Genomic DNA, 14364 nt, shown 5'->3' on the forward strand with positions numbered 1-14364 from the left:
CATTTCTTTCAGTTTGTCTAGGACGGATGGTCCAATCTCTTGGATATAGGGTTTTTAAGTGTCGGTTTCATAATCTCAAGATAAATTTATGACAGAGTGAGAAAACATGAAGAATTTTCGGTCTCAAGAGACTGAAATGGGTTAACGCAGGTTTGAATGAACAGAAATGAGACATTGTGAGAGGACCTCTGTCCACTGGTCAGAACAGGACATTTTTCAGAGTGCCTGCCAGCTCTGAACTGAGAGCATTTGCACTCTTACCCCCGTCCTTCTCCCTCCAGCCTTTACCCCTTGACCCTTCCTTCCATCTTTCACACTTCCTTCTCCCCACTTTTCCTATATAATTGCCTTTCTTTCTCACTTCGCATTCCAATTTTGCTATTGAGTTGAAATCAGGTATACTCAGCTGTCCAGTAGAAGTTCTAACCCCCCAAATGAAAAAAAAATCACCTTTGCCAATGTGAATTAGAATTTAAAAAAATTTATAGCAAGAGGAATCTGAATTTGGACCATTGTGATTATATGCAATAGGATGTTTATGTGAACTACCATTAGAATAGAATAACCTTTAGAAATGTAGGAATGTTATTGCTTCTGAATATTTATTTCTAAAAATATAATTTAGCCTTTTTTAGGACTTTATATGTTTCTGGGGATGGTCTTATTGGAAAGATTTTATACTGCTTTACAAGTAATAAGTATCTATAGGTTGTTAGTTCTCTTCCTGTTGGTACAGATTTTTTCCCAAATGTTTTAAGAATTACAAAATACATTTTAATCTCAGATGGGAACAATTATCTTTCTGAAATGATTCTGAATTTTCTTCCTTTTTTTTAGTGTCCCACAGAAACCAAATCAACATTCGGAGTCCATCTTAAAATAGTAGGAGACTGGACAGGTGAGTAAAAGACTCTGGGATGCTAATTGGCAGCACAGTTGTTTTAGTTTGATAATTAGTGGTATTCTTTTTTTAATGATGTTCGCTAAGCACTTACTATGTGCCAAGCACTGAGGTAGATCTGAAGTGTTCAGGTTGGACACAGTCCATGTCAATCTAAATCACCATTTTACAGATGAGGTACCTGAGGAACAGAGAGATTAAGTGGCTTGCCTAAGATAACACAGCAGGCAAGTGGTGGAGCTGGCATTAGAACCCAGGTCCTCCGACTCCCAGGCTCCATGCTCTTTCCACTAGCTGTCTCTGTAGCTACTGTGTACACAACCCTTTTGTAAGTGCTTGGGAGAGTACAGCAAGAGCAAAGACTAATATTTCTGGCCTCAGAGTACATACAAGCTAATAAACGAAGAACAACCTATAGACCCAACATGTATTTGTTTCCTAGTAACACCACCATTCTCTCTCATCTGCCAACTCCCACCATCTTTTCAAATTCTTCAGTTTCTTTCTGTTTTAGACATAATTATACCTATCAGTCTCATCAGTGGTATATATTGTGCTTGGAAAAGTACACTAAAGTAGAGTTGATAGACATGATTCACACTGAGAAGGAACTTCTAGTCCCTGCCCCAACTGGGGCTCACAGTCTATCTTGAAGTGAGGAGGATTTAGTCCCCATTTTACAGCTTAGGTAGCCGAGGCACAGAGAAGCCAAGTGAGTTGTCCAAGGTCACACAACAAGCAACTGGCAGAGCCGGGATTAGAATCAACGGCCTCTGACTCTCACATAGTGCTGTGCTTTCCACTAGGCCATACTGCTAACCATCTTTTTTTTTTAATGGTATTTGTGAAGTGCTTACCAGGTGCCAGACACTGTACTAAACCCTGGGCGAGAGGTCAGCGGTGAGATAGATGAGATCGAGGTACAGCGAGTAGGTTGCCATTAGAGGAATGAAGTGTTCGGGCTGGGTTAGAGTAAGAAATCAAGGAAGTAAGTAGGAGGGGCAAGGTGATTGAGTGCCTTAAAAATGCCGTGCAAATTGCATTCTCTTCTGAGTCTGACAAAGGAGCTGGAATTGGCCAAACCAGCTTTTCTTGGTTGTGCTGTATTTTACTGTCCTTTATTATACTTCTCCTCCTGTCTCTTATTTTACTGTGATGGTGTGGGAACATGTAGGAGTTTAGAGAAATCAACTCTGATTGCAAACCATCCATAAAGTGCAAACCCAATGGAAGGCACACCCAACTTTTAGTTTTATTTTACATTGGAAGATCTGTAAAAAGACTCCACGTTACTAGTGCAAATAACCATGAATCTCCACACACATCTGAAATGTCCTTGCTTTCCCATTTAATTTACATTATTTGCATTATTTACAAAATCTAGCTCCTATTTGGGTTTTGGTGCGGTTGGAAAAGAATGCAGTTTAGAAAATTCTAATGGACATTTCATGGGCAAATTGAGACGATACAACAGAATTGAATGACCCTCATTGGACTCTCGCTTGGAAACAACTGAAAAGAACTATTATTCTCTTGATATTGAGAAATATTTTCTTTTGTATGTTTGTTATGGTAAATTGGAGGGGAAATTATTCCAGCGCTCAGAAAATTGAAAGGGAATCATTGACCTTATCAATAATAACTGGGCCAACCGAGGCAATCTAATTGTCGGTGAAAAACTGTTTGAATGCCGCTTAGGTTTAACAGTTAATTCTTTGAGAGAATTATTTTTGCTTGGTTAAAAAAAATGTAAAAGTAAATAGTGCATCTATTTTCCTGAACCTTTTTATTATCAAATACTGGAAAAGGATTTTTTTATAGTTGTCAGGCATCACTGTTGAAAAGCACAGGTAGCTAGGGGCATGTAGGTAAATATTGTGAATATTTACAGTGTCCTGATTTCCCAGGTGGATTATGTATTTATGGGGGCTTATGGGTTTGAAACCCACCAAGAACAATCCAGTCATCCTACTAAATTGCCACCAAGATCCAGGGACAAACAAGAATGAAACCTTCACTTCCTCACCCTATTTTCCCTCCCTTCTGCATCAAAAACACACTTAGGTCTGTACCCCTTAAGCACTTCAATTCTCTCCCCACCCCAGCCCCACATCACCTACGTACTTATACTTTGCTGGTTCTCCTATCTGTAATTTATTTTAATGTCTGTCTCCCCGACTAGACCTTGAGGGCAGGGATCATATCTACTAACTCTATTGTATTTTCTCAAGTGAAACAAATTCTTCAGTTTTCCCAAGTACAGTTCTTTGCACATAGTAAGCACTCAGTAAGTATTTTTGATTGATTGGATGCCTTACTAGTTCTCAGGTTTGGAGAGAGAGAAGAGGGGAGAGGTCTCAAATCCAGCAAAGCAAGGATGGAAGAGAAGTGCAGAGAAAGAAGGGAACAAAATCTTCCATTAGCATCCTGTTGAGTTGGGTACTGTGGGTAGAAGATGAGGGATAGAGAGAGCATAAAGAACGACTGATCCTTGGAAGAAATGTGGAAAATGGCTGACTTAGGCATTGGCAACAAGACAAGATCCATCAGAAACCACTCCTAGGTGACCATGTGGATCCCTCAACCTGGTTACAGTCTTTCCTTCTTATAACAATGATGGTTTTTATTAAATGCTTACTATGAACCAAATCACCATGCCAAGCACTAGGATAGAGACAAGATAATGAGAGCAAAAACAGTTGTTTCTCATGGACCTCACCACTCATCATCCAATCAGTGGTATTTATTGAGCACTTACTGTATGCAGAGCCCCGTGCTAAGCCTCTGGGAGTGTACAGTACAATCGAGTTGATAGAGATGTCCCCTGCCCACAACCACCTTGCAGTCTAGAGGGGCACTTGTGACCAAGCTGTTTTTTTATGGATTCCGATGTGTTTCTCTTTTCCTTCCTTTACAAAGAAGTTGCTGATTAATTGGTTTTCTCACCCGTGGTGGTATTCTTGTGTCTGAAAAAGATATGTAGTTGCCCAAGTGAGCCTCAGAAAGGAACCTATGGATAGGAGCTTCCCACCAAATAGAATGTCTCTCCAGTACAGAAGAGGCATTGCTGTCTGCAACTCTTCTTTTTATTCACAGTCCACTATCTTGGGTCAGATGGGATCATCCAATTTTTGAGCATCAACATAATCTATTGGCTCTGCTTTCCCAGCTGTTGAAGTCAAAAGGTCCCAGGCAGAACTGAGATTTGCATTACTCTCTTCCCACACAGTCCATTAAATTTTCCTGATGTCCCTCCCCACCCCCCACATCTTTTCATTTGTTGACACTCTAAACCAGCCCTCTTCTGACTTTACAATCCCCTAGAAATTTGCAAAAAGCTATATTTAGTCAGTGCTTTGACCAGCAATATTTGTATGGGGAACTTTATTCTCTGGCCATGTGTCTTCCTTTTTCCTGTTCAGAGCTCACTGGGAGTTAGTGAGATCATAGGTACTACTTTTTCATTTTGAGTTTAAGGGCAAAGAGGAGACAGGGACTGAAAGGGAGATTGGAACTTGGGTGGCTGGGGAGAAGGGCAGGGTCCAAAAAGTAACAGGTTAGAAATACACCATTTTGTGTCTTTTCCCACTCTGACTGGAAACTGTCAGATCTGGGCAGAAATCTGAGTTGAGGAACCTGATTTGGATTCCCACAATGAGCTTACAGTCTAGAAGGGACTGAGGCCCAGAGAAATTAAAGCCCAAGGTCATAAAGCAGACAAGTAATGGAGGTGGAATTAGAACCCAGGTCTTCTGATGGAAAGAGCCAAGGTTCTTTCCACTAGCCCACACTGCTTTAATCATTAGGAACAAAAGCTTCAGTGATTTAGTGGAGAGCACCTTCCCTTTGCTATCTCCACAATAGCTCTAATGAAATTCCTATTTCTGTTAGAATGGAAATAATCGCTTCTAGGCAAGCCATAATATGGGGTGTTTTATTCAATAGGCTCATTTTTATTTTGTAAAGCAAAAGGATAAGCTCCCCACATTCCCTTGTCATGGTTTTTATCACAGGGAACTTGAATCATCCAGTAGGCCCTGAGGAATGACTGATAACCTCCCATTCAAAAGATTTCCAATGCCAGTGGTTCAGGATTCTACAAGATGCAACAGGAACTCAGATGGGATGCATTTAGGCCTTGGGAAAAATTGTGATTTCTTCCTGTAATCTCAAGACCGTAAGCCCTTTGTGGGCAAGGAAAACTCTGTTAAATTGTACTCTCCCAACTGCTTAGTGCAGTGCCTGCGTACAGTAAGTGCTCAAGAAATCCGATTGATTGATAATCATACCCAGTAAACGATCAGAATTTGAACGAAAGTAGGAAGTGACTTAGAAACAACATATTCTGATTACTCCACATGGCTTTCCATACTGAGAATGACCACTGAGTTGGCTGTGGGCAGGGAATGTGTCTACCAACTCTGTTGGACTGTACTGTCCCAAGGACTCAGTGCAGTGCACAGCACACAAAAACTCAATAAATAAAATCGATTGTTCAGGAAGCATTTTTTTCTGAAAAATAGAACATACAGCCTTTTTCTTCAAAGGTACATAATCGAAAACTATTCTATTTCTGCTTTCCTTGAAAATGTATCCTTCAGACAGTAGTTTCTGTTGTTGTTTCTGAGTTAAATCCGGTGGCCAGAATAAGTATTCACGTTTAAAGTGAAAGTCGTCTAGAATCGTGGATCTGTTGGATCACTTTAGGTCATGAGTTCTAATTCGGCACCGCCACTCGTCTTTTTTGTGATCGTGGGCAAGTCACTTTACTTCTCTGTGCCTCAGTTCCTTCATCTCTAAAATGAGTTTCAATCTGTGAGCCCCACGTTGGACAGGGACAGTGTCCAACCCGATTTGCTTATATCCACCCCAGCGCACAGTACAGTCCTTGGCGCATAGTAAGTGCTTAATAAATACTATAATTATTATTATTTAGTTTAAGAAGTCCATTTTGAATTTTCCTGTAGGCTACTTTGTTTCTGGAAGGCTGTTTTTTACCAAGCCACTAGCAATAACAAAAGGACAAAAATAGGACCCAACCGGGTTCTTTCCACTGAGACTAATTTGAGTCCATTAAATTCTTTTCATTTGTGAAATTTGGAATCATCTAATTTTAAGTCCTACAAGATGACTGATTGGTTTAAAAATACCATTCACCAGACCAGAGAGGTTAGGTAAAATTAATTCCTTTTTATTTTCCATGGAATCAGGCAGTTCTTTATTAGAGGAGAACAAAGGAATTGGGAGGAAAATTGAACGGAGGAAGGAGAGCTCATCCTCTAAGGAGAAAAGAATAGCCAGAAAGAGATTTTTTTAAAATGATGTCATATAAAGTAAGGAAAGTGTCTACCGTACTTGGTGATATTGTACTCTCCCAAGTGCTTAGTACAGTGCTCTGCACACAGTCGTAAATAAATATGACTCTTAAAGTAGCCTTGATAATGTGCATGTTTGTGGGTATAAGGGATAGAGTGCATTGCACACCTGCTATATTGGGTTATATTTTTCCCATTTCTCTTTTGCGTTGTGTCAAACTGTTGTGCATATGCACCCAGTTTGTGGGATTGAGGGTATTCGTTAGCTCTGGAGGGACCCGTGACCATGAAGGAGAGTGCGTGAGGTTTCTGCTCACCCTGTGTTTATAGGGAGCAAATTGGGAAGGGCTGTCCCCAACTGGAGAAGTAGTGAGATCTAGTGGGGAAAGCACAGGCCTTGTCAAATGGAGATTAAAACTGTGAGCCTCATCTAGGACAAGGGCTGTGTCCACCCTTATTGTCTTGCATCTACCCCAGTGTTTAGTACAGTACCTGGAAAATAGTAAGCACTAAAAGAATATTGTTTAAAAAAAAAAAGAGAGAACAAGAGCATGGGCCTGAGAGTCCAGAGTTCCCGGGTTCAAATCCTGGGTCCGCCACTTGCCTGCTGTGGGACCTTATGCGTGTCACTGAACTTCTCAGTGCTTGGTTTCCTCATCTGTAAAACACTGTGGTACTTTGGAAACTTTATTATACAACTTTCCCAAAACTCAATTTTCTTATAACCCTGTGCTTTAAGAGGATTCTCTGTACCTTCAGAGCCTCAAGAAGGATGGAACACTTTGCCTTTTAGTCTCTATAGTTTTGGTGCCTTATTTATTGTTCAATTTGATTTCTTCATCTGCCTGATTTCACTCATATCTTAATAGTTGTTTGTTTTTCAACAATTTCGGAAGGAATAATTTGGTGACAAGGCAACCTAGATTTTATCAGCCACCTCATTAAATTTGTGTGCTGCCTCAATTCCATCAGACGGCATTTTTACCAAAATATAGTTTTGTGCAACCAGATGCTGTGGGTATGATAAGCAGTGTGAATCTCACTGTATTTGCCAGAGCCCCGTGTGTCATTAAATACATATGTTACTATAGCAACAGAGGACTGTTGCTCAGTGAAAGGCACCCACAGATGCAACCGAAAGAAAAAGTTGTCGGAAAATACGACTCAAGTAGGGAAAACCCTTCTTTCCTTCTGATGAGTTCTAGTTCTGGGGTCCTGAACTGTCAGCTTTACTAATTAGAATAGTAATAATTGTGGTTAAGTGTTTGCTATGTGGCAGATACTGTACTAAGTGCTGAGGTAAATACAAGGTCCCACACAGTCCCTATTCCACATGGGGTTCTCAATCTTCATCCCCATTTGACGGATGAGGTAAGTGAGGCACAGGAAAGCGAAGTAACTCGCTCAAGGTCATTGAGCAGACAAGTGATGGGTCTGGGATTAGAACTCAGGTCCTTCTGACTCCCAGGCTCTACCCTCTAGGCACTGCTTTGCTTTTAGTGGTAAAATGTTCATGTGTGCAAGATATTCTGAGCAAAGACACGCTTATGGATGCTGTCTCCTTATTGGCTGTGTCATCCTTGAACCAAAGAGGCCATCCCTGACTAACCCCACATTTTTCTGCTTAAGCCCTCCCTTCTGCATCATCTGTGCCCCTGGGTCTGTCCCCCCGAAGCACTTTAATATTCACTCTTCCCTCAGGCCCAAGCTATTTCAACTAAGTTAGTGCACATGTGTTTTTTTTTTGTCAGGGCTAAGGTAAGTTCCCGTAGCACTGGTGTATATACCCTAGTGGCGTAGCCTAATGGATAAAGCAGGGGCCTGGGATCAGAGGACCTGGTTCTAATCCCGGCTCCAACCCTGGCCTGCTTTGTGGCCTTGGGCAACTCACTTAACTTATCTGTGCCTCAGTTTCGGTAACTGCAAAATAGCGATTCAGTATCTGTTCTCCCTCCTATTCAGGCTGTAAGCCCCATGTGAGGCAGCGACTGTGTCTGACTTGATTAACTTGTATCTACCCCAACGCTTAGAATATTGCTTGACCCACAGTAAGCCCTGAACAAGTACCATAAAAAGACATTTTCTATCCATTAAGAGCGGTGCAAAGAATTTCTTTCCAAGGATTTGATTTTCAGTTTTGTGTCATGCTGTCAGCATTCAGGAATGTTTTATCTCATTGTCTCCCCCTCATCGCCCCTCCTCCCACCCGCATGTTAATCTAAAACCTAGAGTTGAAAAACATCAGTCATTTTCTTTTCAGGAGAGATTTATTTTTTCTTAGTAGTGATTTGAAAAGTTGTTGAACTGAAGCTTTGTTGTATATTTTGCAACTGTTTTCAACTGTTGTGAGCAGGGAATGTGTCTACTAACTCTGATATATTGTACTCTCCCAAGTGCTAAGTACAGCGCTCTGCACACAGTAAGCACTCGGTAAATATGATTCATTGCTGGTGGTTTTATGAAAAGCACTTTATTCTCCCTCTTTCTCTCTCTCTCGCTCTCTCTTTCACTCTCAGTCTCTCACTCTTGCGTATTTCCTGGTCAGTAATAGACATGGAAGCTCCATATATTTTGGCTGTGCTCATATAGGTTGTCTGTACTGATAAGTGGCTTTGGTTAAAGTCAGTGAGGCTGAAGAAAAAAAGCTTTCCACTTGGTATCTGTGCCAAGCAAAAATAAAAAATACATCCAGCACTTTAACGAATTACATTTTTGTATATTTAATGTAATCGCTTACTAGCACTTTACATTCAACATTTTTTTACCCTCCCGGAAATAATGATTGCTACAGTAAAAATGAAAAGGATTTAGTGCCCATGGAGCAACATGACTATGAAAATAAAGTTGAAAAAATAAGATTTAAAAGGCATTCAGGGTGGGAAAAGTTACTAGTAAAATAAGTCACATAATAAAGTTTGTGTGCAATGACTTTTGCATTTTCACCCTCTGAGGAAACCACATCTTCAAAAACAAATCTGTCTGTGAGAGCTTTTCATGGTTTGGCAATTTGTGCTACCTGATGTTTCTTTCTCTTTTTTTTTTTTTTGGTTGCAGAAAGATTTCGGGATTTACTACTTCCTCCTTCTAGTCAGGACTCGGAAATCCTTCCCTTCATTCAGCCTAGGAATTATCCCAAGTAAGTGGCTTCCCTCATCCAAGGAGAGACCAATCGATCAATTGTATTTAATTGAGAGTTTACTGTGGGCATGGAAGAGTACGGTCTAACAGTTGGTAGTCACGTACCGTGCAGTCTTGAGAATTTCTGATCATGGGGATGGGGACGTCATAACCCTATAACACTGTCCGTGTGATCTCTTGTGGCAGATACACAGACAATAATAATAATAACTGTGGTATCTATTAAGCACTTTATGTGCTGTGCTAAGAACTGGGGTAGATATAAGATAATCCATTAGCCACTGTCCCTGAACCTGACACAAAGTTCACAATCTAAGGGAGGACGGGTGTCAATCCCCATTTTCCAGAGGCACAGAGACGTGAGGCGACGTGCCCAAGGTCACACACGGCAGGTAAACGGCAGAGGCGGGATTGGAACCCAGGTCCTCCGGCTCCCAGGTCCTGGAGCCCTTTCAGCTAGACCATCCTGCTTTGTCAGGTATCAGGCCGTGTACCTCAAGGGCACCCGGCTGTCAAAGGAGAATCGGTGGCGGAGTGCAGACGCTAGGCTGCTGGAACCGGTGCCTAGCGGAGCTTCATTTCACTTGACACCGTGTGTCAACCTCAGCAGATATTTTGTCAAGTTAATCCCCGCTCTTGTCTACTGGGATTCAGCCATTTATGCTGATGGATTCATTGGGATTTTAACAAGCAGGCTCAGAAAACTGCAGGGGCTGAAAACAGTCAGAATGCCCTCATTAGAGATGCAGAAGGGACTCATACAACCAGGTCACAGGGCTCTTATTTAAAGTTCCCTGCCACGATCTGAAGAGAGAGAGCTCCTTTGGCTCCCAGTTGAAGTTTTGGTGTTTCAGTGTTTAAATCCTTTAAACACGCTCGAACATCTGATAGCACCCGGTGGGGTTTCTAAGCTGGCGAGTTTATCCGTGGTCCTTGGGCTTCAAAGGTGACCTTTCTGAGGGTTCTGATTTTGCGCCTGTGAGAGAGTAACTGATTTTCATCCAAAGCCAGCGAGAGTGGTTCAGTTCGTCTAGGCCGGTACACTGATAACCAGTGATATGCTCCACTCTTAGCATCTCCGGAATCTCCTAAGTGGTCTCCATTCCTTTATGGCTACACTTTGAATTCATTGAACTGCCTGTTCATTAACAAGGTGGTTAACTGAGGGCTTGTTCCCCTACCTGTATCTTGGGACCCATTAGATTAAGAAACTGAGGCCCGATTGTCTCAGAACAAGACTTGGAATCTGAAGAATTCATTCAATAGTATTTATTGAGCGCTTACTAGGGGCAGAGCACCATACTAAGCACTCGGAATGTACAATTAGGCAACAGATAGAGACAATCCCTGCCCATCGACAGGCTCACAGTCTAGTCGGGGGAGACAGATGGACAAAAACAATAACAATAAATAGAATCAAGGAATAGAATCAAAAATAGAATCCTGAATGTCTTTTGTCCTCCAGTGCCTGAGGGAGAGTCACATGACCACGAGCAAGCCACCGTGGGTTCATACCAGTGGCCCATCCCATCCGATACGATGGTTTGAGGTACGGTCTGACCACTTCAGGAGATGAGGAAATGGAAGAACAGAGAGGTTAAGTGACTTGGCCAAGGTCACACCGCAAGCCAGTGGGGCAGAACGGGGGCAAGAACCCGGGTCTCCTGACTCCCCGTCCCATGCTCTTCCCACTAGGTCACAGACTCAGTGTTGATGGTTAGGAAACAAAAATAATAGAGAACAAATGGAGCTTGTTTTTCTCTCCAAGGAAAACCTCTCATGTTCGAGGACAGAGATAGCCGCCCTAGCTCCTGCAGTGTCTGTTGCTGTTTTGCAGCATGAAAACACCAACAGACGCGTGTCAGCCACAACGGTACTGGAGAAAATTAGTCCTCAAAGAGAAATAATTACCCTCATTGCCAGAATGAACATCTGACCCCTCACCGAAACCAGTCAGAGTCATTTTCATCTGCTTGCAATCCCCGAAATTGCTCGCTGTAAAGCTCTGACCGTAACCCAGTGTGACAACTGTGGGAAGGAGAAGCCGGGGAGGTGAGGCTGGTCCCGACCCCAGAGGAAAAGCCAGGAGACCTTGATGGTGTGTGGGCCACCCCTCAGTCAAGTTCAGATTTTCTTCCGTGATGCACTTTAGTGTACCTTGTGCTCTGAGACCCTCGTCTAGGATCCTCTCATTCTTCTTCAGTGCAGCTTTCAGGGGTTGAAAAGAACAGTATTTGGGCATCCTGCCAGGCCCCGGTGGAAATCTGAATCCCGAGCAACTAGCTAGATTGATGCTGGAATGGAGACATTCTGAATCCTAGGAAGAAATCAAGGGGAATGGCAGAGCTGGCAAGAAGCGTGGCCTAGTGGAAAGAGCCCGGGCCTGGAGTCAGAGGACCTGGGTTCTAAACCCGGCTCTGCCACGTGTTTGCTGTGTGACCTTGGGCCAGTCGCTTAACTTCTCTGTGCCTCACTTTGGTCATCTGTTGCACTGTACTCTCCCAAGCGCTTAGTACAGTGCTCGGCACACAGTAAGCTCTCAACAAATACGACTGAACTGAGTGAATGAATGACTAAAACAGGGATTAAATCCTACTCCTTCCTAGTTAGACTGTGAGCCCCATGTGGAACGGACTGTGTCCAATTTGATTATCTTTTATCTACCCCAGTGCTTAGTACAGTGCACGGCCCGTGGCACTCAACAAGAGCTATCATTAGTAAAAATAATAACCCAGTCCCTCTGATGCCTAGATCCACCAGACAATGCTGCTTGTCACTGGATGATGGGTTTTCATGTAGCCAAACTCGTAAACTCCTCCGAGGCTAGAGCCGTGTCTCGTACTACTGGAGTATATCCCCAAGTGCTTAGTACACTGCTCTGTACACAGCAGATGCTCAATAATGTTTCTGCTACAAAAATAAACTATTTAAACCATGATTTTAAGGTCTGTGTGGAGGTGGATCCACAGGTGTGGATGTGGATATATAAAATGTGTGTGTATAGATATCCTTTTTTGTCTCTAACAATCTGTCAGATGGAGCTTATTAATAAAAGTGATGAATATTAATTTACCCAAGAGGGCAAGGAGGCATGATCTCAAATCTCTCCAGAGGATCCCCTGAAGGCATTCCTTCATGACATCTGGGTTGGAGGAGTTCATGTTTTAATGTATTTGCAGAGGTACCGTACTCAGGGGCTCCTAGTTTATGTCCAACTCCAATCCCCCCTGCCCAGATTAAGGCGAACCACCCACCCTCTAATTCAAAACCCACCACCCCGCAGAAAGGAGAAATAGTGTGGCCTCGGTGGAAAGAGCATGAGCTTGGGGGTCAGAGGACCTGGATTCGCATCCCAGATCTGCCAGTTGCCGGCTGTGTTACCGTGGGCAAGTCACTTCACTTCTCTGAGCCTCGGTTTCCTTATTTGTGAAATGGGGATTTAATACCCATTCTCCCTCCATAGACTCCCAGTGGGGCGGGGACAGTGTTCGGCCTAATTATCTTGTGTGTACCCAGTGCTCAGTTTAGTGTTTGGCACATAGTAAGCCCTTAGCAAATGCCATCATTATTCTTTCTGCAATTGCCATCTGTGTGGGTTTCTTCATTTGCCCCAAGCTCAGACCTTCTCCCCCTGGTTCTGACTGAAAAGTGACTTTCTGCTGGACACCCAGCCCTCGACTCTGCAGGGAAGGCTACTTCTGATTCTGCCCTCGGGCCCCCGGCTGGGCTGCAGGTCACAGAAGGCCAGGCCAGGGCACCGCCAGCTGTCTGGAGCGGGTTTCTGCTGTTGGTTCGTTTTCTCTCAGGCTCGGCCCGTCGCCCCCGCTCCCCATTTGCGACAGCCGATTTCACTGCAAAATATGCCGGCTGTTTAATTAAAGTTCGACACAATTCTCCAGCTCATTTTTTTTCCTCTCCCCTTCGATTCAATTTTGGGAGCGTACGTGGACGAGATGGAGAAGTGCCACCCTCTCTCTCCAGAGAGGATTTAAAGGAATTCACCACGTTTGCTCAGTTCCCTGAAGGTTCTTTCCCCACCCACCATCGTCTCATTTATTTTTCTCTGGCATGTTACCATGTGAATTATGAGCTGTCTCAGGGGTGAGAAACCTTTCTTTTTTTCCCTGTAATTAAAAGCAGCTAAAGGCTGACTTGCTCCTCAGTTCCATTAGCTTCCACATTCAAGGAAATGCAAAAATGTGTCTTGAAATCACAGTCTTGATCCCCATTTTAGAGATGAGGGAACTGAGGGCCAGAGAAGTGAAGCGACTTGCCCAAGGTCACACAGCGGACAAGTAGCCGAGTGGGGATTAGAACCCAGCTCCTTCTGACTCACAGGCCCGGGCTCTATCCGCCAGGGCACGCTGCTTCTCTCAGCTTGCCTATTAGCCCTTCTAGACTGTGAGCTCATTGTGGGAAGGGTTGTCACTCTTTATTGTTGTATTGTACCCTCCCAGGCACTTAGTACAGTGCTCTGCACACAGTAAGCGTTTAATAAATGCGACTGAAATGAATAACTGAATGAGCCAAGATGGCGGGCAGGGCGGATTCAGGGAGAGGAGAGGTGTGTATTTGGAGTGAACTAACCCTGAGGGATTAGAGAAATGTCACCTCAGGTGGTAAAATTCCTGAAAGCACAAAGTTGAATATGCATGCAAATGGCAGTTTTATCACTAAAACGCACAGTGGTCACAGAAACCCCTGAACATCTGCTTCCTCATAAATTACAGCTCTGAAATTGTTTTCTTCCCCAGTACAATACCCCTAACATCAACCTCACTTTTATTCACATGCTAAAAGAGAGAAGGAAACCCATTAAGCTCTGTGGTATTTAAACCTGTTAGTTGGCAAAGGAAAAGCTCCTGTTCTAGTTATTAATGAAGCAGGCAAATTCTACAATACGAGAATGTTCAGCTAGAGGCAGCAACAGGACTGAAACAATTTGTTCTTTGTCTTAAATGTGCCAGAATGTTTCATCATTTGAAAAAAAAAAACTGTCACTGAGTATTT

General features: G+C 43.1%; 1 protein-coding gene across 4 annotated transcripts in view; it reads left to right on the forward strand.

Moving 5' to 3' along the window:
* Positions 1–14364, forward strand: part of NOX4 (NADPH oxidase 4) — an 83228-nt gene that overhangs the window by 53608 nt on the left and 15256 nt on the right. For all 4 annotated transcript variants that reach the window (XM_029048519.2, XM_039914973.1, XM_039914972.1 and 1 more), the window contains 2 exons: positions 838–898; positions 9271–9352. In XM_029048519.2, coding sequence (XP_028904352.1) covers positions 838–898; positions 9271–9352 — 143 coding nt within the window. The remainder of the gene's footprint in view (positions 1–837; positions 899–9270; positions 9353–14364) is intronic.

This window comes from Ornithorhynchus anatinus, chromosome 20 (genome assembly GCF_004115215.2).
Source record: "Ornithorhynchus anatinus isolate Pmale09 chromosome 20, mOrnAna1.pri.v4, whole genome shotgun sequence".
Taxonomy (NCBI): Eukaryota; Metazoa; Chordata; class Mammalia; order Monotremata; family Ornithorhynchidae; genus Ornithorhynchus; species Ornithorhynchus anatinus.